Consider the following 25,043-nt stretch of genomic DNA (forward strand, 5'->3'; position numbering starts at 1 on the left):
AAAAGCAAACATTTAAAAAGTAAGTGAGAGGGGCGCCTGAGTGGCTCAGTCGGTCAAGCGTCCCAACACTTGATTTTGGCTCAGGTCATGATCTCATGGTTTTGTGGGTTTGAGCCTTGCATCAGGCTCTGTACTGACAGTGCAGAGCCTGCTTGGGATTCTCTCTCCCTTTCTCTCTGCCCCTCCTCCACTTGCTCTTGCTGTCTCTCAAAATAAACTTAAAAAATAAAGTGAGCAACATAAAATGTGTATAGTGAGTACTGAAGAATCAAATATATTGAGAGCAGACTTAAATATGCAAAGACAGGGAAGACTTGTGAAAAGAACATTAGACTAGAATTCAAGATTAGGCAGTTTAAACACAAAACTCCTTCAAATTCTGTGGCTTTAAAATGTTCTGATTCTAGAGGTGCCTGGGTGGCTCAGTTGGTTAAGCATCCAACTCTAGATTTCGGCTCAGATCATGATCTCACGGTGAGACTGAGCCGCGTGTCAGGTACTGTGCTGACAGCATGGAGTCTGCTTGGGATTCTCTCTCTCTGCCCCTCCCCTTGCTCTTTCTCTCGCTCAAAATAAATAAATGAACTTAAAAAAAATGTTCTGATTCTATTTTAGTTTCACTGAGAGAGAACTCATACATACATTATCCAATACAATGGCTTTCAAATTATATTTCATGCAGGGGCCACCTCTTGGGGTGAGGAAGGAAGTAGGGAGAGCCCTATGAACCTCCTCTTTCCTCCTCATTTTTCATGGCATATCCTTCTCTGTCTTTATTTTTTTAAGTTTATTTTGAGAGAGAGGGTATATGTGTGTGGGCAGGGGAGGGGTAGCAGGAGAGAATCCTAAGCAGGCTCTGCACAGCCGCACACAGCCTCATGTGGGGCTCAAACTCACTAACTGTGAGATCATGACCTGAGCCAAAATCAAGAGTCCGTCGCTTAACCGACCGAGCCACCAGGCGCCACTCTGCTTTTTTTCTTTCACGGTTTTCTGTGTTTCATTAGAAGCAAGAGGGCCACTGCTAAACCCACTGATCTACAGAAGCTCTCATTGTATAGAGGGAGGACTCTCTAAGAGTGGGCTGCAGAAGGAGAAATGACTCGCCCAAGACCACGCACAACTGCAGCAGTAGCAAGATTAGGAGGATTAACGTCCCGTCCAGATGTATCTTCCTTTTATCAGGATCACTTCTTAGCTTTAACACAACTCAAGGGAATTTTCATTTATATTATGTTTCATTTTATTTTATTATTTTACTATGAAGAAAGGCTGGCTGACAACAAGGAGACCAGTACAGTCTAAACCAATAACCCGGGTAAGAAATGAAGGCCTGCCAAATTAACAGTGGTGACAAGAATGGAAAGTAAAGATCAAACTTAGTATCTACTTTGGAGAAATTAACAGGACTTGGTAAAGAACAGGGCAAGAATGGTAAGGTGTTTAAGGATGACTCCACTTTTAGCTGAAGTGACTGACATGGAAGGGTATGCTGTGAACTGAGGTAAATAAAAAAGGAAAAAAAAATCACATTTCAAGGAGAGAATGAAGAGTTTGTTTTAGACACATGGAATTCTAATGCTTATGTCACATGCAAGTGGGAAATTCTTGGTAGTTGATCTACATAACTGTGTGCCTATGTATGAATATGCACAATGAATGTGTGAGTGTGTAAGTGTGTGATATGCACTTATCAGCATGACTTTCTCCAGTAATGTTTAGCTACCTTGGCTTAGGAGAAAAAATGGTTATAACTTTCAAAATCAGCTTGGCTTAGATGATCCTTCAAGTTCCCTAAGGGTGATGGCCAAACAAGGGGGCGAGGAACTGATGCTAGTCAGCAAAATCTTCTAACCAGGCGAGGAGAGTAACAAACATTTATTAAATTAAACACTCCTCAAAGGACGCTGGAAGCCTCGTAAGGTCAAGTCAAATTTCCAGTGGAAAGCTGTGTGGTAGCCTTGGCACTGAGAACAGGGTTAAGGGGAAAACAAAGCCTTCAGTTCACACCACATTCCAGCTCTACAGCAACGCCTGTTCCACCATTTAGAAGGCAGCCCAAGGCGAGTAAGATGTCCTCTCGATGCAAATTGAGTCTGTTGGTTTTCAAGTACTGGGGCAGGACACAAATACTAGCGAAGGGCCTTGAAACTGTTCATCTTTCTAGTTACACAAGTCATGTGTTTTCCCTAGACATAGAAATCCACCTATCCTATCTGTGTGGATGGCTTGGCAAGTTGCTGTAATCTGTCTGAGCGTCGTTAGCTGACCGTGCTTTCAGCTATTATCTTGGCTCTATCTTTTAGGACGTTAGCAGCTAAGCCAGGAATTTCCAGTCTTGATTTTCCAATGTTCCATTTTTTTTAAGATTTGATTTTTTACAGTTTATTTACTTAACTCATCTCTACCCCAACATGGGGCTCGAACTCATGACCCCTAGATGAAGAGTCATATGCTCTTCTGAGAAGCCAGGCACCGCTAAAGATTTTATTTTCTTATTTTTTTAAATGTTTATTTGTTTTTGAGACAATGTGAGAGACAGAGTGCAAGCAGCGGAGGGGCAGACAGAGAAGCTGAAGTGGGCTCCAGGCTCTGAGCTGTCAGCGCAGAGCCTGATGCAGGGCTCGAACTCACGAACCATGAGATCATGACCTGAGCCGAAGTTGGACACTTAATTGACTGAGCCACTTAGGCGCCCCTAAAGATTTTACTTTTAAGTCCTCTCTACATCCAAAGTGGGCTCGAACTTACAACCCCAAGATGAAGAGTCACAGGCTCTACTGACTGGGCCAGCTAGGCACCCTAATAGTTTAAGATATTTTAAATTACTAGACTTTTGCCTCAAAAATTTTTGATGTTTATGTACTTTTCTGATTTCCCATAAACTTTCAATTCTAAGTAAAACTGATGAGTATAGGGAAAAATAATTCATCAAATGGCTAAGAGAGTGAGAATATCTGATAAAGAGACACTGTTTAGAAAATGGAAAGTCTAACCACTATTCACACCACAATCACCAGTAGGTCTCACAGGAAATATAATACTGTGAGTTTGGGTAATGTACAACTCTGAGAAAATGAAATTTTACTTTATTGCAAAAATACACAGAGAAAATCAGGGAAAGAATTACAGGAAAAAATATATATTTATATATATATATATTTATATAGAATTTCACATATATTTATATATGAAATTTACAAAACTATTAATTTATACAGTTATATATAACTATATACATACACATACACAATTATATATATAATTACATATATATAATTATAATACCTCACTTCTGGGGTATTGTGAAATCATCAGAAAGTTAGCATGAGTCTTTTCGGAAGGGGTATTTTTCCTAGCCTGCCATAACCTTTGCTACATTTATCCCTGGATCTAAAAAAAACTTTTCGAACTACAAAGACCCTAGGCAGCTACTGAAGGAAGCTCCTGATCACAGGAGGAGCCAATCTGATCATTTGGGTTTTCAAAAATCACACAGCTTTTAGAATGCTTAGGGCAAAGTAAATTTAGGACAGAATTCCACCTACATGTTAACCAGTGGGACCAAAGCATAACCTGATTAAAGGCTGAAGTAAGAGAGACAAGGCTGAAGTAACGAAATAAATAGTGAATCATGCAAACATTTGTTGTCTCCCGTGCAGGGGAGACCCTGTGCAAGGCGCTGGGGATGCAGAGATGAAGACAGCCTGGGTTTTCAAGGAACGTGGCCAAGTGTCATGATAGAGACCTAAAGATAAATTCATGCTCAGGAGGAGACTGGAATGAGCACAGAGAAGAGAGTATACAAGTTTTAAGTGTGTGTGCACGTACGTGGTGGCTGGGGGGGAGGGGGGGGGGCAGGGAGGGTGTGTCATGGCATTCCAAGAGGAGGTATGAGGCTTCATTATATCCCTGAAAGAAACAGTAGGAAGAAAGGGCATTCCAAGGGCAGAGAGCACTTTCTGAGGAGGTGGGTTTAAAGAGCGCCACCCAGCTGATAAACTCGTAGTTTAATATAGAAAGCACATCGCGTGGTGTTGGCAAATAAAGGGACTTGTCTTCCAAGCTAAGGAGTTTGATTCTGAAGAGGTGGAAAACCCACCACACGCTTTTAATAAAATTGGGGAGCAACACTCAATTTTCATGTTTTGAAAGATCTCAGAGGTACCAGTGTAGAGGACTGAAAAATGTACAACCTGGAGAGAGATTTAACAGTAGAGATAACAAGACACAACCAGAAAGCAATATACATTAACTGAATACATGACTATGAAGGGGTAGGAAAAAGGACATAGGCTATTGAAGATTCAAATATCCCTAAGGGACTGTTTAAGGTAAGAACAGAAAAGCATTTGTTAGGACAGGCAATTAGGAGGTCCAGGGTGACCTTGGCCAAGGTAGAGGAGTCAACCTGTGAACTGAGGTGTCAAAAAGAATGAGGAAACAGAGATGGAACTTACTAGAGGATGGAGGAGACCATCCAAGAACTGGGAATGACAGGTTTTGCTTTTCAAATGGTTGAAATTTGATTATGCAATTACGTGCTGAGAACCAAGAATCACTAGAGAAAAAGGATGAAAACATTTGAAGGAATGTCTCTGAGGAAGAGGAAAGGACACTAGTGGGCCAGGTTCTTCTGTTAGGTAACAGAGCTGAATGAACTTCATTGTCTCTACACTCCCCAAAGCCCGCCAAGGAGCAGCAGCGCGGTGACCACCACTTCCAAATGCAGGCTCTCAGGCCACACCCTGACCTACCAAATCGGAATCTGCATTTCAACAGGATTCCTAGGTGATCTGAGAAGCACAGCTCTAAACACAACTGACTTGGCAAAAAAAAAAAAAAAATCCTTTCCTTTTAATTTATTTATTACAACTTTTTTTTTTGGTAAATGTTTAGTTTTGAGAGAGAGAGAGAGAGAGAGAGAGAGAGAGAGAGAGAGAGAGAGAAGTGAGTGGGGGAGGGGCAGAGAGAGAGGGAGACAGGATCTGAAGCAGGCTCTGTGCTGACAGCAGACAGCCTGTTGCAGGGCTCGAACTCATGAACTGTGAGATCATGACCGGAACTGAAACCAAGAGTTGGATGCTTAACCACCCAGGGGCCCCTAGAATAGCTGTCTCATTCTTTTAACTCCTCATATGATCCACTTTCCCAGAAATGGGCCCTCCAAGGTTAGGCAGTAAGCTGAGAAGAAATTCCTGTCTGAGCCCAGAGCATGAGGTTCAACCCACTGTGTTAAACTGCCTCTCTCCTGGAGGATGGCATGATTAGGCGAATCCAAGTCCTTAGAAAGCAAGAAACAGAAGACACTGTACTCAGAGCAAACGTCCCTGAAATTAATTTCCTATGTGCTCCAATGCCGAGTCTGAGCCACTAAGAATCTATGGACCCCGTAAAAGTAGCATATTTAGCTCTTCTGTTTCATCGTGATTCCTCTTTCGCTCTAATTCTAGCTGGCTAATTCTTGCTCACATCTTGGAGACAGTATACTGCAATTTTATGAGCTGTGTCCTTTCCCACTGAGGTGTTGGCTTTCCTGCCACAGGCACAGGCACTGGCACTGAGCACGTATCACAAGGCAGATGCCGGAGAAATGCTTAGCTCTCCTCCTTCCCTCTTCTCAGGGCAGACACAACACCTGTTAGTCTTTTCTGACCTCGGAGAAACTAAGTACTTGTTTTCCAACATTAATTGCTGAATGAAATAAAAAGCATGCCATTCATACTTGATATCAGATATTATCAAGGAATTACTGCTATGTTTGTTAGGTATAATAATGGTATCGCGTTGTAGGTTTTTAAATTACTGCCAATGAAATATTTATAGGTAAAATATTTCTGGAATTTCTTAAAAAACAGAGGACATAATAAAACAAGATCATCAAAATGTCAAAATGGTGATAACTTCTAAAGCCTGATGACAGATATATGGGTTTACTTTTTTAAATGGTGACAACTGTTTAAATTGATTTAAAGTAGCAGTGCCATGAATCTTATTGTGAGCTGACCAAAACGCTTTAATACAGCTGATGTAGAAAAATAAACTCATGCATAAACATATACCATCATAAAAATGCTCTTTAATGATATACCTAATTGGGTTTTAAAGTGTGACACGCACAAAGGTCATGAATGAACTGAGTTTGCTTTAAATATTAATATAACTCCTTCTTTGATTACTTCTGAGCAATCTTACTAACAAAGTCTATGTATGCATAATAATCCCAACAATAACTTTATTATTTGTTAGGCATAAGCTAAAACACATAATGTTTAACATGGAAGAACCTGGTTGTTTGTATAAAAATCTGCTCTGTGCAGAAATGTGACAGAGACTCATCAAAGAGCCATATTTAACAAAAAAAATTAATAACTTAATAATTTGAAAAAGAAATGTGTTCTTTGTAAATTCAAAAAATATCACTTAAGCTTTTATAACTGTGCTCCATATCCTCAAACTAGTATTTTTAAAAAATTTTTTTAATGTTTATTTATTTTTGAGACAGAGAGGGACAGAGCATGAACGGGGGAGGGTCAGAGAGGGAGACACAGAATCTGAAACAGGCTCCAGGCTCTGAGCTGTCAGCACAGAGCCCAACGTGGGGCTCGAACTCACGGACCGCGAGATCATGACCTGAGCCAGAGTCGGACGCTCAACCGACTGAGCCACCCAGGCACCCCTCAAATTAGTATTTTTTAATAGAACTGTGAGGCTTCTTAATCCTTAAATTTTTTTTTGTTTTAATTGCCACTATGATCTTTAAGAATAGGTTAAAGTTATTTGTATGTGGTTATTGTGTATGTGTATTTGTATGTATATTTTGATCAAACTTTTTGAGATAATTAGAGATTCACATGCAGATTTAAGAGATAATACAAAGAGATCTTGTGTAACCTTTCCCTGGTTTCCCCCAATGGCAGTATCTTGGAAATGTATAGTACGTTGTCATAATCGAAATGTTGCAAAGGGACACAGAACATTTCTGTCATAAGGATCCCTCATGTTGTCTATTTACAATACACACTTCTCTTCCACCCTCCTTAAACTTGGCAGTGACTGATCTGCTCCCATTTCTCCAATTTTGTCATTTCAAAATCAAAATCATATAAATAGAACCATACAGTATGCAACCTTTTGGGACTGACTTTATTCACTGAGCAGTTTTCTGGAGACTCATCCGAGTGGTTGCATGTATCAATTGTTCCTCCCTTTTTACTTGTTGAGTAGTATTCCATGGCATGGATGGATGTACTGTTATCACTTTGTCTAACCATTGGTCTGTTGAAAGACATCTAGGTTGTTTCCAGTGTTTGGCTATTGTGAATAAAGATGCTATGAACATCTATGTACCAGTTTTTGGGTTAAACAGAAATCTTCATTTCTCTGGGATAAATGCTCAGAGATACAACTGATAGGTAATTGAATGTCTAGGTTTATTTTAAATTTTTAAGTAATCTCTACACCCAACATGGGCTTGAACCCACAACCCTGAGATCAAGAATCGCATGCTCCACTGACTGAGACAGCCAGGCACCCCTAGTTTTTTTTTTTTAGACATGTATTTATTTTTTATTAAGTAAACTCTACCCCCAACAATGGGGCTCAAACTCAGGACTCCTGAGATCAAGAGTTGCTTGCTCTGCTGCCTGCCAGCCAGGCATCCCTAAATTGTTTGCAGAGTGGCCATATCATTTTACATTCCCACCAGCAATGTAGGAGTGATCTAGTTTCTCCATATCCTTGTCAGCATTTGATATTGTCGCTTTTTTATTTTAGCTATTCTAATGGGTGTGTAGTGTGCTATCATGGATGTTTTAAGTTGCATTTTCCTAACAGCTAGTGATGTTGAATACCTTTTTAAGTGCTTATTTTCCATTTACATGTCCTTTGTGATGAATCTCTGGTCCCAACTTTTGCCCATTTTCTAACTGGACTGACTTTTTTTCTTTTTTTTAACTATTGAGTTTTGAGAGTTTTTTTTATTCTAGATACTAGTCTTTTGTTGGATATTTGGTTTATAAGTATTTTCTCCCCGTCTGTAGACTGCCTTTTTGTTCTCTTACCACGATCATTCACAGAGCAAAAATTTTAAAGAACTTACCAATTGTTCCTTTTATGGATTATGCTTTTAGTGACAAGCATGCCTACCACTAGATGAAGATTTTCTCCTTGTTGCCCATAAAAGTAAGTATCTGAATGTTTTACATTTAAAAGTATGATCTCTTTTGAGTTAGTTTTTGTGTAAGATGCATTTTTTTTTTTCTGTCTATGGATGTCCAATTGTTCCTAGAACACCATTTCTTGAAATGGCTATCTTCCTCTGTGAGTTGTTTCTGCACCTTTGTTAAATCAGTTGGGCATATCTGTGTGGGGTCTATTTATGGATCCTCTATTCTGTCCCACTGCCGTATGTATCTGTTCCTTTACTGGTATCACATAGTGTACATTAGGGCTTGAAATCAAAGAGTGATTCCCTTATTCTTTTTCAAAATTGTTTTAGCTACTCTAGGTCCTTTGCCTTTCTACCTATATTTTAAAATAATGTTGTCAAATATCTACAGAAAAATCTTACTGGAATTTTGATACGAACTGGGTTAAACCTCTATGTCAATTTGTGAAGGAGTGACATCTTTATTAGGTAGGATACTCCAAACAATGAACATAGTATGTCTCTCCATTTATTCAGATCTTCTTTAATTTCTTTCATCCGCATTTTGCAGTTTCGAGCACACATGTCCTGTCCTGTCCATGTTATTTTTAGATTTATACTAGGTATTTCATTTCCTTTTTGTGGGATTATAGATGGTATTGTATTTTAAATTTTGGTGTTCATTGCTATACACAGAAATACAATAGATCTTTTAAAGTAAACTCTATGCGCAACATGGGGCTCAAACTTATGACCCTGAGGTCAAGAGTCACATGTTCTACTGACTGAGCCAGCCAGGTGCCCCAGAAATACAGTATGTTTTTATATATTTGTCTCGTATCTTGTAATTTTGCTGAACTCACTTACTAACTAGCTTTTGTGTGTGTATGTAAATTCCTTGGAATTTCCTAGAGACAATCCTGTCAGCCACAAATAAAAAGTTTTACTTCTTCTTCTCTGCCTTATTTCCCTTTCCTGCTTTATTGCACTAGCTATGATTTCCACCAATATCTTGAATAATGATGAGCACAGACATCCTTGCCTTGTTCCTGATCTACGGAGTAAAACATTCAGCCTAATGTTAGCTGTGGGTTTTTGTAGATGCTTTTTAGTAAGCTGAGAAGTCTTCAATTCCTATTTGAGAAAGTACAGTATGTTGTAGTTCATTTTCATTCAAAGTTCAATGTATTTTTAAATTTCCTTTAAGACATCCCCTTGGCCCAGATTATTCAGAAGTGTGTGTTGTTCAGTTTCCAAATTTATGGAGATTTTCTTTCCAGTTATCACTTATTGATAACCAGAGCTAACAGAATTGAAAGGAGAAATAGGCAAATTCATAATCATAATTGGAGGCTGTTATCGATTTCTAGTTTAATTCCACTGTCTAGTTTATTTCCAGTTGCTTTATTGGTTTTTGCTTCACATTATCTTGCAGCTGTATTCTTTGGTACATACACATTTAGGATCGCTAGGTCTTCCTGGCAGACTCTTCTTTTATTATTATATAACGTCCTACTCTGTCTCTGGCAATTTTCTTTGTTAAGTCTAAAGAGAGCCACACGTGCCTTCCTCTGATTAATGCTTGTATGATCTATCTTTTCCAATCATTTTATTTTCAACTTGCCTGAATCATTGTATTTGAAGTGAGTTTCTTGTAGACATCCAGATCGTTGTTCTTTAATCCTCTTTGCCAATTTCTTTTGATTTGTGTATTTAGATCATGTACATTTCATATAATTATTGCTATGTGAGGGCTTAAGTCTGTCATTTTGATTTTTTTGTTGCTGTTTTTCGTTTTCTTTTTTCTGCCTGAGGGTTAATTGAACCTTTTTAAAAATTCCATACTGATTTATCTATTTTTTAGTGTATCTCTTTGGAAATTTTTTAGTAGTTACTCCAGGAATTGCACTTATATGTATAAACTTTATATAGACTTTACATATCTACACATATAGATCTACACTTTATGTATCTACACATATAACTTATCACAGTCTACTAGTGTCATTTGAGTGTCATAGGAACCTTACCTCCCCTGATGTCCCCTTTCTCTGCCATGGTTTATGATATTTCCTATATATATACCATTAACCATACTTTTGGTTACTGGTATTCCTTCAAAGATTCCTTCTTGTATCATTTCATTTGTTAGATAACTTCCATTAGCCACTGTTTTTGTAGCAGATCTTGTATTAGTAAATTCTTAGTTTTCTTTCATCTGATGTTTTCATTTTTCTTCATTCTTCAAAGGTATTGTTGCTAGTTCTAGAATCCTGAACCCTGTTCTCTTTCAGCTCTTGAAATTGCTGTGTATTTCTGACTTCCATGGTTTCTAATGAGAAATCTGCCGGCATTGAATTGGTAAGGTGTTTCTCACTGCTCTCATAATTTTTGTCTTTAGCTTTCAGAGATTTGACTATGGAAGAAGTTTGGCTTGGTGTGAATTTGTTTGGGTTTATCCTGTTTGGAGTTGGCTCGGCCTCTTGAATCTGTAGGTTTGTATCTTCTGCCACATTTGAAAAGTTTTCAGTTGTTATTTCTTTGAGTACTTTTTCAGGACCATCTTTCTTCTCTCCTTCTAGGAATCTGGTAACACAATGTTAGAATTTGGGTTATGGCTCCACAGGTCCCTGAATCACTGCTCATTTTTGTTTTCCAGTCCATTTTCTCTCTGTACTTTAGACTGAGTGGTTTCTATTAGTCTACCATCCAATTCACTATTTCTTTCCTTTGTCCCCTTCATTCTGCTGTTGATCTCATCCACTGAACCTTTGTCAATTATTATATTTTTCAGTTCTAAAATTTCTATCTGGTCCTTCTTTTTACCTATATTTCTTTTTTTTAATGTTTATTATTATTATTATTATTATTATTATTATTATTATATTATTATTATTTGACAGGGAGAGAGAGAGAGAGAGAAGGAAAGGGAGGCACAGAGAGAGAGGGAGACAGAGAATTCCAAGTAGGCTTTGTGCTGTCAGTGCAGAGCCGTATGCAGGGCTCAAGCTCACAACTGTGAGATCAAGACCTGAGCCGAAATCAAGAGTCAGATGCTTAACTGACTGAGCCCCCCAGGTACCCCTTACTTCTATTTCTATTGACGAGACTATTTTTCACTTGTTTCAGGCATGCTCCCGTTTGTTAAGGCATTTTTATGATGGCTGCCTAAAAAATCTTTGTCAGATGGTTCCAACGTCTCTGTCATCTTACTATTAATATCAATTGATTTTTTTTCCCTCATTCAGTTTGAGATCTTCCTGGTTCTGGATATGAAGAGTTATTTTCTAATGAAATATGGACATTTGGGGTTCTACATTATGAGACTCTGGATCTTATTTAAACCTATACTTTTGGGGTGCGTGGGTGGCTCAGTTGGTTGCGCGTCTGACTTCGGCTCAGGTCACAATGTCACAGTTAGTGAGTCTGAGCCCTGTGTCGGGCTCTGTGCTGACAGCTCAGAGCCTGGAACCTGGAACCTGCTCTGGATTCTGTATCTCTCTTTCTCTACCTGCTCATGCTCTGTCACTCTCTGTCTCAAAAATAAACATTGAAAAAAAAAATTTTTTAAACCTATACTTTTGCTGGCTTCCTCTGACCCCAATCCCACAGGACAATGGTGAGTGTGGGAGAACCTTATTACAGCAAGCTGATGGTAGAAGCAGCACCATCATTTTCTGTCATGTCTGGCTGTAGTAGAATGGTTATTTTCTTGCTAACAGGCTTTCCTGGACCTTTGACTAGAAGGTAGGCTTCTCTTTTTCCCCCTGCACCTGCTGGTCTTTCTGGATTGCCAGTTTTTCTAGCGCCTGATCTGAAGAAAACCAAGGGAAATCACTGCTGTGTCACTTTCCTCAGATCCCAAGGTCTCTAGATGGTGTTTTCTCCACCTTCAGGTCTTCTTATTGTTTTACATATAATGTTCAGAGTTTTAGCTTTAGTTGGCAGGTGGAAGAGGTGAGGAAGTCCATTTCTATTTGTTCTAGATGCAGAAGCCCTTTGGTTATTGCTTTCATGGTCAATAAGTTCCTAAGTCATGTAGAGATTCAGGTTTGATTTTGCTCTTTGTGGATCACAGAATGGTCCTCCACCTTCTCAAAATACTTTATCATGAAATATTTTTAGCTATTAGGAAAAATCGCATGGATGATTATATTATGTAATGCTTGTCTATGATCTTTTAAAATGGGATTTAAAAAGATTATTTCTTAATATCCTTGGCTTCTCAGAGACAAATTAATTTACATAATTAAAGTTCTCTCATGAGTATGGGAAATTCCTGCCCAGATTGATTGATTGATTGATTGATTTATGTTTTTAATGTTTCTTTTTTGAGAGACAGAGCACAAGTGGGGGAGGGGCAGAGACAGAGGGAGACACAGAATCTGAAACAGATTAATTTACATAATTAAAGTTCTCTCATGAGTATGGGAAATTCCTGCCCAGATTGATTGATTGATTGATTGATTTATTATTGTTTTTAATGTTGTTTTTTTTTGAGAGAGAGACAGAGCACAAGTGGGGGAGGGGCAGAGACAGAGAGGGAGACACAGAATCTGAAACAGGTTCCAAGCTCTGAGCTGTCAGCACAGAGCCTGATGCAAGGCTCTAACCCACAGACTGTGAGATCATGACCTGAGCCGAAGCTGGGACGCCTAACCGACTGAGCCACCCAGGGGCCAGAGCCCCAAGACAAAATGTATGTAATTATTATTAACCACATATACGGGATTTTTGTAATAAGTGCTGCCAAAACATTAATGGAATTTATTTAAGTGGTCAGCTGAATGTCAATAGTAATTTGCTGCTTACAAATAAAATACCTATGGTTTCTGGTTACGAATAAGTAAAATGAACAAAATCATCAGAAACAAAGCCAGAAATCTGGGAGTACTTTATAGTAGTAGATGCTCTGTCATCCGACTTCAGAGTAGTTTTATTAACTTAAGTATCTCTACACCCCATGTGGGACTCAAACTCACAACCCCGAGATCAAGAGCTGTATGCTCTTCTCACTGAGCCAGCCAGATGCCTCATAGTATGTTAGTTTGTTTGTTTAACTAAATGTAGACAGTTTTGGCTTTAGAGCTCTCAAAATAAATAAGAAAATCAATAACAATCAATAAGGATATGTTTCAGAGGTCTTGAAATCTCCACAACACATCGGCCCTTATGGTTTCAAATATAACACCTCTAGTAAAGGAGTACCTCTCTGAAACAGGTGCCTTTACATGTCTATTCTAAGTTGAACAAAGAGGCAGAACAAGTTTCTGGATTTGCTGTGCAAAATGCAGTATTACTTTTGTACGTTATCAAACTGTAATTACTGGCAACTGGTAAAGCATTAATTGGTGGTTGTAGGAAATGTAGGAAATGCATTGAGGACAGTCATAGAGCACTTCTTCAAGTAGAGATAAAATCTTACCTAAGAAATAATTTTCCAGCAAAAATATCAATGCTGTTGAATAATTGTAGTCTATTTCTGGGTTCAAAAGTTAATTCAAAGAGCTCCAAGTACATTCTTAATAAATATTTACTCACTGTTTACTACATGAAAGGCATTGTGTTAGCTACTGTCTAGGACCTCATCTCTGTTATCCTTAGAAAAAGGAGATTTTTAAATCATTTAGTTTCTAGAGTCCCTTTTTGCAGCTGCTGCTAAGATTCTTACCCAGAAGGTGGCATTACTCTAGGGAAATTACTTATTTTCTTAGCCTCTTCCCTGCTTTTTTTTTTTTTTTTTTAAGATATTGTTTTTAAGCAATCTCTACACCAAACGTGGGGCTCAACCTCACAACCCCAAGATCAAGATTCACATGCTCCACTGACTGAGCTTGCCAGGTGCCCCAGCCTCTTTCCTGCCTGTTATAAAACAGAATGTGGCAATACTTTTACCTTAGAGAGAATTAACTGCCTACTCATCTATGGTATATAAATACCATACCCAAATACAAAAAGCATAAAAGAACATGATGTGTTCAGAAAACTTGTAGCAGTTCAGGCTGATCAATGAAAATCACGGAGACACTTTAAATTTTACTAAAGATGGCAGAATTCCCATGCTTTGTATGCTACATAGTAAGAATACTTTCCCTATTTAAGAAAAAGTAGATACAAATAGCTACGAATGTTTAGTGTCTTGATACCTTTCTCAATTTCATTAGTGTTATTTTTTCCCTCTCAGGATAAATATATACAAAGATGTGTTAAAGCATTTTGGCTTAGAGAGAAGGTTCAGAATATAATTTAGGAGTCTGATTTAAGACGAATGCTGTAAGACAAGGCATTTCAAACAGAAAGAATCTTCCTACTCTATGATAATAAAGACTAAAAAGGTTTAGAAGAGACATCAAAAAGTGAATATGAAAGCACACAATACATTCCAATTAAGTAAAAAAGATGATGAACATTTAAATGGGCCATTTATTTACCTCTTCTACATTGGAAGCAGTTTTAGCAGAAGTTTCCATGAAGATAAGTCCATGTTCTCGTGCAAAAGCTTCACCTTCTTCTTTTTTCACTTCTCTTCTAGATTCTAAATCACTAAATATAAGGAAATAAAAGGCCACATTATTAACCAACACAGTATAAACAGAGGCATCGGTGGAAAGTGCACCATGGGATTCAAAGTTGTGCTATTTTTTCAATTAATTTTTACCACATTAAATAGCACAACTGCACTATTCTAGGTCTTATGAAGGTCAAAACAGTTATAGCACAGTGCTCAGTTTCAAAGAACAAACAATCCAACAGGAGAAAGATTCTGAGTCAGACTTCTACAACGTTAAAAGTAAGGGAAACCTACTTAGAGCGTCTACCCAACACTCTGCTTTTGAGTATAGTGGGTTCCCAAAGAAGGCAACAGTTTTATTCAAAATAAAAATTTGAATTACACTACTCTCATCTTTCAGTCAGACTGAGTTTCTATGAATGTGATTAAAAAACAAATCGCATAGTTTTCAGAAGCTCTAGGAAACTGCTCAATAAAATCCAAAGCACTAAGGAAACATTAACTAGATTATTAATCTCACTTGGTTTAACTCCTAGTAAAATCATTAACAGAGATATAGAGAAAGAAACGAAAGTCTAGGCCAGGAGTTTTGGGGGAAAGCATGGGATTCATTTTTATCCTACAGGAACCGTTCTGGTAAGGTGGGGGGAGAGTAGCAGTCTTTCGAGTGTGTTTTACTATAAGAAGTTCTAAGCTTTAGTATAAAATGTTATCTTACTGCAAAAGATTTTAAGCACACAGGAAAGGACGAAGAACAGACTCCTCAGACTTCCACCTAGCCCTGACATATTAGTTTGACATTTGTATTAAATTTCTTTCCTGATGAGAAATAAACTCGAGTTACAGCTGGTTCACCTCCTGTGTGCCTGTCTGTTCCTGATCTCATTCTTTTCCCTCTTACATCTAAGGTAACCACTTGTCTGTATTTGGTGCTTTCACTCTCATGCGGGTCTCTTATATGTATACTTATGTTTACAGCCATACAATAAAGAGGGTTTTTTGCACATTAAAAAAAATTCAGGTATAACTATCATTCTACAACTTGTTAATTTTGGTCAACATGATGTTTTTCCATTATCAACACAATATATGTAGATCTAGTTTCTTAATGTTTTACTGCTGTATCATAGTCCACTGAATGCATGCAACATTATTTATTTTTTAAATATTTGTGTGTGTGTGTGAGAAAGAGAGAGAGAGAGAGAGAGAGAGGAGCGGGAGGGGCAGAGAGGCAGACACAGAATACGAAGCAGGCTCCAGGCTCTGAGCTGTCAGCACAGAGCCCGACATGGGGCTCGAACTCACAAACGGTGAGATCGTGACCTGAGCCGAAGTCGGACGCCGAACCAATTGAGCCACCCAGGCACCCCAACACAATTTGTTTTTTAATTTTCCATTTGACAAAGTAATTTCTAATTTTTCATTATTATAAACAATGCTGCGATAAAAAATTTTCACACATGTTGGTGTACATGTGCCAGAACTTTTCAAAGGCAGTGTTTTTCAAACTGGGCCATGACTCAGTGAAATAGTAAGGAATAAAAGAAAATATCAGAGTGCATCACCCACTGTCTCATGGAATTTGTTTTTACGTAAGTACACACATACTAGGGCATGATATAAAATGCATTTATTTTAAATCAAATCAAAAAGCTCAAAAGCCATTGTACTTGAATATATACTTAGTATAAAGTTGCTTCCCAAAACAGTTGTGTAATTTATACTCTCAGCAGCAGTGTTTGAAAGTTCCCATCGTATCACAATCCTCATCAACACGTGATAAATTCACACCCCTTTAGATCTGGCACTCCGAAGAACATGACCAGTATCGCACATCTATGTTAATTTTCCTTTAGTTCAGCATTAGTTTCATAAACGCCTAGTATCATCATTATTAAATTAGAAATACAGAAACATCCGGGGCGCCTGGGTGGCACAGTCGGTTAAGCGTCCGACTTCAGCCAGGTCACGATCTCGCAGTCCGTGAGTTCGAGCCCGGCGTCGGGCTCTGGGCTGATGGCTCAGAGCCTGGAGCCTGTTTCCGATTCTGTGTCTCCCTCTCTCTCTGCCCCTCCCCCGTTCATGCTCTGTCTCTCTCTGTCCCAAAAATAAATAAACGTTGAAAAAAAAATTAAAAAAAAAGAAATACAGAAACATCCAAGAAAAGGAAATCATTTCATTTGACAAATATTTACTGAACGTCTTTTATAAGCCAGGAATTTTACTAAGCGCGCTTGGGATGCACTAGTGAACAAGTCAGACAAAAAAGGGCGCATTCTGGGTAGAGGACGGACTAGACTACTGAATAAAGAATATAGTGTGACCGAGTGGTCAATGCAGAAGAGCAGAGTAAGCAGAGTGAGGAGAGCCAGGGAGAGGCGGAAGGTTACTCTAGAAAGTAGGGCAGTCATCCCCAAATCGACTTACTTCTAATTTCTTTCTTCTTAGTCCTGGTTTTCTACTCCACAGTGACCTTTGTCACACATATGCATAACCATGCTCCAGCTGCAACTTCGCGCCCTACTTTCCTTCACCTGTCCCTGCTGCCTGTGTCACGACCTCTTTTCCATAAACACAATTTTTAGTGACGAATTAATAATATCCATCACAATTCACTAAACCATTTTTACTAATGGATGAGGAGAGTGACACGGAATGAACTTGGTACTGTGTGAAGTGTTTTACATGGATTATCTCATTTAATTCACTTGACAGATGAGGAAACAGAGGAACAAAGAGGTGAAATAAAGCATCCAAGTTCACATTCTAGGAAGAGCTGGTAGAGTGATTCCATCCAGACTACTATTATATAAGGATTACTATTCCTGATAAAAACTGACTGGAGAACTTTTTGTCAAATATGGAAAAATAGAAAGAAAAAAATTACCCATAATTTCACTTTCCACAGGTAATGAACATCTTGGTGAACATAATTCTAGATTACTCCTTTATTACTGTCTATTTCTTCCCATTGGAACATGCTCATACCCACTGTTGTATTTTGCCTTTTTCTTCATTTCCTGTATATTGTGGATCACTTTCCCATATAATTTTGCAGTCTTTCACAGCACTATTTTTACTGAGTGCACAGTAAAGAACGTTAGTATTTTATGCAGATTTACATTACACAAACTAGAGATGAAACAAAGATGTTTCCTCTATCTAATGTTAAAGTAATATCACTGTTTCACCTTTACAAAGTTCACCAGGAACTGGATACCTTTCAAGCTGGCTGACCAGAATAAGCTGTCAATTATGTTTACAAAGTTGTTACTCAGGACATCATCAGTCACCACTGTTTATGTAATTGAACCTTCTGAGTGATTCTGTAACTATCACAGTTGTTACACGTTTAAAGTAGTTTACAATTCATAAAATGTCATCTAAGCATTCGGTGGTGCAAGTCTCAAAAAAATACTCCTGAAAATCTGAAATGTTAGAAAGTTTGATATAGAATATTACAAAGGGAACCACAAGGGTATGTCATACTACTGTTCATTTAGATGCCATGCTATGAGATGTTAGTGGTAAGATGAGAACAAAAAAGGAAGGCAAACTAAGTTTACAAATATTATAGCACAGGCAACTATCCAACTATAATCTGAGGGCTTCCTGTGTGCCAAGCCCTTTCCTACATTTGGGAACAGACCACTCAGCAAAACAGACAAAAATCTAAAAACCCCTGGCCTCATGGAGCTTACATTCTAGTAGGAATAAAAAATGGGGGGAAAACACTAGCAACAGTGATGTGGAAACATGTTCCTGGAAATCAGCCTCCTCTTCTATCATTCTTAAGGGAATATTAGCTTTGAATTACACGAAATCTTCAAGAAAATACCTTTCCCCTCAAGTACCTTTATCCCATTTTAAGCATAAGCCATATTTAAATAATACCTTATTTTGGGATAAAATTACGGTTTTCCACTCCCGCTATCTCTGATTATGTCTGCATTTGCAAATGTTATCTTAGCAAAGAGGATTAAAGACATGTACGTTTGAGAGATTGTTAAAAATAAAAAAATAAATAAGTGGCAATTTAGGATGCACGATCTTTTGGGGCACCTGGCTGTATGAGTCAGTAGAGCATCTGACTCTTGATCTCAGGGTCATGCTTTCGAGCCCCACGTTGGGCATGAAGCCTACTTAAAAAAAAAAAAAAAAAAGGAAACATAAAAGGCAGCACAACTTTCTTTTATCACACCCTTCTTTACTTGTTTCGTCAGTTTTCCAGGCATAAAAATCATATCGTTGTCTTTGACTTTCATTCCCAATAATCCCACTTAAATGGTTTCCATTACTTAACTATCCTTCCTTCCTAAGGCATTCATAACCTATACCCCCTTTTTGTTTAGGGCTTGTATTATAACCCTTGACTACCAAGAATTTTTCATCTTTGTAGGCTCTGCTTCCTATTTCTTGTGTAACCAGTTTAAAATGCCATAGTAAGAAAAATCTGTGTCATCTGTCACTCTGACTAGGCCACTGCCCTTCTCAAATCCCTTCACTGGCTCCCTACTGCTTAATTCATCTAATTCAAAAATTGCCTACTCCCTGTTCCCATGTCTACCCCAATTCACCTCATCTAATAATAATTACCTCATTTATCTCTGTTCATTCCTATTCACTCTTTGCATGTCATACATTCTTCGTTCCTTTCTCCTAGTTTCTTCCTTAAAATGTCTTTCCACAGCTACTATGCTTAAATTATAAGGGCCACCCATCTCTACTCATTAGAAACACCTCTTGTATACACTATGCTTTTCCTTTTCACTTAGACTATAAGCTCCTCATGGGCAGGAACAAAATTTAAGCCATCAGTAAGTGGCCACCCACCATGTTTGAGACACAAGGAAAACACTGGTGAGATTATAAGTATGAAAATTCTCTTTATTCTCCAAAATTCTTCTCTTATTATTTCATACCTCACCACTGAATGGTAGTAAGAATACTTCCATACTACAAAGACTAAAGTTTCCCTACAAAAGCCTTAATCTTAAAAGGTTTAGTGAGGTAATTTAAATGAAGAATAACCACGAAAGGCCTTGGGCAAAGGCCAAGATGATAGACACTTCTAGTCACAAAGAAGTAACAATTGGCCTTTTATAATTGAAATATCACTTAATATTTTCTCTTGACAGCAAACCTTGATTTCTATTAAAATAACTTTTTCTAAAATGAAATCTATACAATACAATGCTATTTGCTATCTTACTGGTTTGTTTCTACAACTTTATTGTAGTATAACTGACACAGAAGAAACCGCACATTTAGTATAAAATGGTGAGTTTGACAGGTTGACATGTTTACCGTGAAGCCATTCACGTCTCCTCCTTTTCCTCACACCCCACTATAATCCATCCTTTCCTTCCACTTTACCCTAGGCAACTTATGATCTGCTTTCTGCATTTTCTAGTATTTTATATATGTCTTCACTACTATAATTTATATAATTACACATCTTCATTTTTGTCTGGGTTTTTTCACTCAGCATAATTATTATTATTTTTTAATGTTGATTTATTTTTGAGAGAGAGAGAGAGAAACAGTGTGAGCAGGGGAGGGACACAGAGAAAGAGGGAGAGACAGAATTTGAAGCAGCCTCCAGGCTCTGAGCTGTCAGCACAGAGACCAACACAGGGCTTGGACTCAGGAACCGCGAGATCATGACCTGAGCCCAAGTTGGATGCTTAACTGACTGAGCCCCCCAGGCACCCCTCAGCATAATTATTTTGAAATTCATCCACTTTGCTGCATATATCAATGGCTCTTTCTTCTTTATTGTTGAGTGGTATTCCATTGTAGGACTATAACACAATTTATCCATTCACTTATTATTGGAAATGTGGGTTGTTTCCACTTATGAGCTATTATAAACCAACCTGCTTAGAGTATTTGTGTGTAATTCTTTGTGTGGCCCTACGAAAACGTGTTTACATTGAATAAATACCTAGGAACGGAATGCCTAGGTGTTTTATCGTATGCATGTTTAATTTCTAGAGAAACTACCAAACTGTTTTGCAACTGGCTGTATCATTTTACATTCCCATCTGCAATATGAGAGTTTCAGTTCCTCTACATCCTTGCCAATACTTGCTACGTTAATCTTGTTAATTTTAGCCATTGTAATGAGCGTGAAATGACTGAGGTTTTCTTTAATGTTTATTTATTTTTGAGAAAGAGTGAGAGACAGAGTGAGAGCAGGGGAGGGGCAGAGAGAGGGAGACACAGAATCTGAAGCAGGCCAAGGCTGTGAACTGTCAGCACAGGGCCCGATGTGGGGCTCAAACTCACAAACTGAGATTGTGACCTGAGCCGAAGTTGGACGCTTAACCGACTGAGCCACCCAGGCATCTGGTCTCCCAGATTTTTAAAAAAATGCTTACTTATTTTGCGCGCAAGAGAGAATGCACATGCGTGAGCACCAGGAGGGGAGGGGCACAGAGAGGGAGAGAGAATCCCAAGCAGGATCTGCACTAACAGTGCAGAGCCCAGCATGGGGCTTGATCCCACCAACTGTGAGATCATGACCTGAGTCAAAATCAAAAGTCAGACTCAGCCACCCAGTTGCCCCCCCACCTCCAGTTAATTTTTGTATATGGTGTGAGGTAAGCGTCAAGGTCCCCCCCACCCCCCCGCGGCTATCCAATTATTTCAGCACCATTTGATGCTTTCCCCCACTGAACTGTCTTGGCACTTTTGCAAAAAATTAATTGACCATGTATGTATGAATCTACTTCTGGATTTCTCACTCTCTTCCACTGGTCTATGTCAATACCAGACTAAACTGATTGTAGTACTTTTATAATAAATCTTGAAATCAGTACAGTGCAACCAGTGAATCCCCCAACTCTGGCTATTCTATGATCTTTGCATTTTCATACACATTTTAAAATCAGCTTGCTAGTTTCCACCTTCTTAAAAAGCCTAAAGAATTTTGGTTGTGGGGCGTGGGGAGCACCTGGGTGGCTGGGTCGGGTAAGCGTCCGACTTCAGCTCAGGTCATGATCTCACAGTTTGTGAGTTTGAGCCCCACGTCAGGCTCTGCACTGACATCTCAGAGCCTGGAGCCTGCTTCGGATTCTGTATCTTCCTCTCTCTCTGCTCTTCCCCTGCTCACATGCCATCTCTCTCTCAAAGATAAATAAAGATGAAGAATTTTGACTGGGAACACAATGAATCTTTAGATCAATTTGGGAAGACCTGCCATCTTAAAAATGAGTTTTCCAATCAATAAGTACAGTGTATCTCCCCATTTATTTAGGTTTTGCTTTTTTTGTTTGTTTTGATTAAAGGACTCTACATATAAGAAAGTAATCATCTAATATTGGAAATGTAGGAAGACCATGGTAACTAGCTTAGAGTTGGGGGGATCAAGTAGATGTGACGAAAATACTTTCTTAAGAATTGTTTAGGGATTATTTTTTATTGAGATATAATTGATACATAATACTGTGTAAGTTTAACCTGTACAATGTGCTAGTTTAATACATTTATATGACACAGTATGATTACCACCAAGGTGTTAGCCAACACCTCCATAATCTTAATTATCATTCCATTTTGTAGTGAGAACACCTTTGTACATATTATGCTTTTCCTCTGCATACCGGGACTATAAGGTCCTCAGAGGCAACAACCAAATTTAAGTCATCAGTAAGTTGCCACCCACCAGGTTTCAGACACAAGGAAAAACACTGATAAGATAGAAGTCTGAAAATTTAGAATACGAGTTTTATTTATTGCCACTGTAATTTTCTACTAAAATTAGTGAAGCCTTTCCCACACTCTGTAAGTTTAGAGAAACTATGGCCAAAAAAGTTTTCCCGTGTACTATTATTTTAAATGTAGAACACAAAGACGTTCGCTGCAAATAATGCTCCCTAGAGATATAAAATGAAATGAGATTAAAAAAACAACATTAGGATAACATGAATATAAAGCCTTAGAGGTAAGTTTAAAAGTACTAATGTGATATCTACTAAAGAGTATTAGAAGTGTTTCAGGGCTTTCATGAAAATACACCTGAATAATATATGTATTATATGAACTTTTAATGCACATTAAGTCATAAAAAAAAGAAAAATATTTTTTCTTAACTCTGCACACATTGTTACTTCTACTGTGAAGTATTTAAAATAATTTGGATAACATTTAACAGTGATCTACAGTGTTTTATTTCAATTATGAATCAGATGTACTTCCTTCAGATTATTCTTTAAAGTTTGCCTTCCAACCAAAACTATTTCTAATAATAATAATAACAATAATAATGATGACAATGATGATGATGTCCCACAAATCGTATCATCTGTATTTTAAAACTGGAAGAATCACCTTAGGATTTTCAAAATTTTGCAATTTAAGACACCAATAACTTACATTTGGACAAACGTAGAAGATAAGCACTCTAACAGTTATCACACAAACTGCTATCCACAGTCTACATCGTTAATGCAAAAAAGCTTTAGATAATCTTTTTACCTTTTATTTCCAATAAGCATAATGACCATGTTGGAATTGGAATGCTGGCGGGCATCTTCTAACCAGGTTGTTAAGTGGTTGAATGTATCTCTCCTAAAAATAAGAGAAAATTTGACCGCTATTTTCAAAGTGTTCCCCCTAGTAGTGTGCAATGAACAGCACACATTCCATTAAAGGTTACTACTTTTAGCCATATCCACTTACGTAATGAGAAACAAATCTCAAGTATGGTTACCTGGAAACGAAATGTAACCCCACTTTAGAAAACTCCAATGTGTAAGTAATATTACCAAATTGATTAACTTAGGTGTTTATTTACATAAGAAAATAATTTAGTTGCAGATTTCTGTAGTAAATTTAAATTCAAGACACCTCAGTTTTAAGGTCAAAGGCAAAGCCATACTCTGATAACCGGCAAGTGTATTTACTTAGAGGAAGTCTCTGCACTGACCAAATGGATGGACACATCCCACGTTCTCACCTTGTAATATCATACACTAGCAAAGCGCCTGCCGCACCTCTGTAATATGACCGTGTGATGGAACGAAAGGATTCCTGCCCTGCCTGTGAGGAAAGAAAAGGTTGAGAGTTTTCTTTAATAAACTGTCCTCTACGTTTTCTTTTCATTCATATATAGAATATGGGCAGGTAGGGAATGAGCGTGCAAAGGGAAAGAAAATCTAACTTCACCAGTCTTAGGAAAAAGTCACAAAATACTACCACGACTGCTCAAGTCAACCAGACGCACATGCCCCACCCCCCCCCCCCCCCAGCCGCCCCCAACAAGACCTCTAAACCTTTTTTGGCAATCCCTGACAACCCAATTTACTGAATGGCTTCACAATACATGAATCATTATTAGAACACAGAATGGACTCCTAGCAACTAAGCTCTGAAGACAAATTTGAAAGGAAGCAAATAACCCAGAGCCTCACATTTGAATTCAATAACCCACTCCCTGGGGCAGCTGTTGACACTAGAATAAATAAAGTCCATTGTAAATAAATGATGAATGACATCTTTACGCCCACCATCTGCTGGTGTAAAGGTTGTTGGAAGGCCAAGGATGCAGATTTTATCAGTTATATCATAAACTGCAGTGAGCTTTCAACAGTCATCAGATGGAATTCTTTGAGCAATCATTTTATTATGAAAAACAGAAAATCGTTCTGAATTTAATTTATATAATTTTTTTCTCCACACTTAATCAATTTCCTCTGTATTTGATATATAATGCTTGTCAAAAAGCAACAGGATGTAAAAGTCTTCTTTTATCCACTTGTGAAAACAGACTTCAGAGATTATGCAAAATTAGCTAATTTCTCTCTTTTCCGGGTGGCACTAAGGCTGGTGAGGGATATACGGATTGCCTCAGGGTTTAAAAGTGAGACAGGTCTTATCAAAAATACTCACATTTTTAATCACTTTTCTACCTTTAAGAAAAGATACGTATGTAAAGTAAGTAAACACAAAAGCCAGTTTTCACAATGTTTTATATTCAAAATCTACTAACCTGAAAAATATTCATGTTTGTATTCTGAGTTCTTACCTTCCAATCTAACTACTCAATCCTTCCAACCCTCAGAATTCACACAGCTCAAGTTCTGCCTTGTTCTAACACTCAACACCGTCATTCCTTGTCTTCTTGGCCCTCCCACTATACTCGTCCCCTCCGGTGCTCCCCCGGAGACGGTGCACCCAGCGTCTAGAACCGGGTCTGGCACACAGGCATGCGGAGAAAGCCTCTCAAATGAAAGAATGAATCCTAACGTCTTAATCAAGTACACAAAATGGTCATTACTCCATTCCACCTAAAGAAGAGGACACTGGTAAATCCTAACATGCGAACATTCAGTAAAAATAACTTCCCCTATGTGAAAACTAAAAATGAGACCTTCTCTT

At 38.2% G+C, this 25,043-nt stretch overlaps 1 protein-coding gene across 2 annotated transcripts in view; it reads right to left on the reverse strand.

The window, feature by feature from the left end:
* Positions 1-25,043, reverse strand: part of RAB2A (RAB2A, member RAS oncogene family) — an 85,660-nt gene that overhangs the window by 9,174 nt on the left and 51,443 nt on the right. For both annotated transcript variants that reach the window (XM_027042923.2, XM_027042924.2), the window contains exons 4-6: positions 23,623-23,705; positions 23,142-23,234; positions 14,581-14,692 (exon numbers count right to left, since the gene is read on the reverse strand). In XM_027042923.2, coding sequence (XP_026898724.1) covers positions 14,581-14,692; positions 23,142-23,234; positions 23,623-23,705 — 288 coding nt within the window. The remainder of the gene's footprint in view (positions 1-14,580; positions 14,693-23,141; positions 23,235-23,622; positions 23,706-25,043) is intronic.

This window comes from Acinonyx jubatus, chromosome F2 (assembly GCF_027475565.1).
Source record: "Acinonyx jubatus isolate Ajub_Pintada_27869175 chromosome F2, VMU_Ajub_asm_v1.0, whole genome shotgun sequence".
Classification (NCBI taxonomy): domain Eukaryota; kingdom Metazoa; phylum Chordata; class Mammalia; order Carnivora; family Felidae; genus Acinonyx; species Acinonyx jubatus.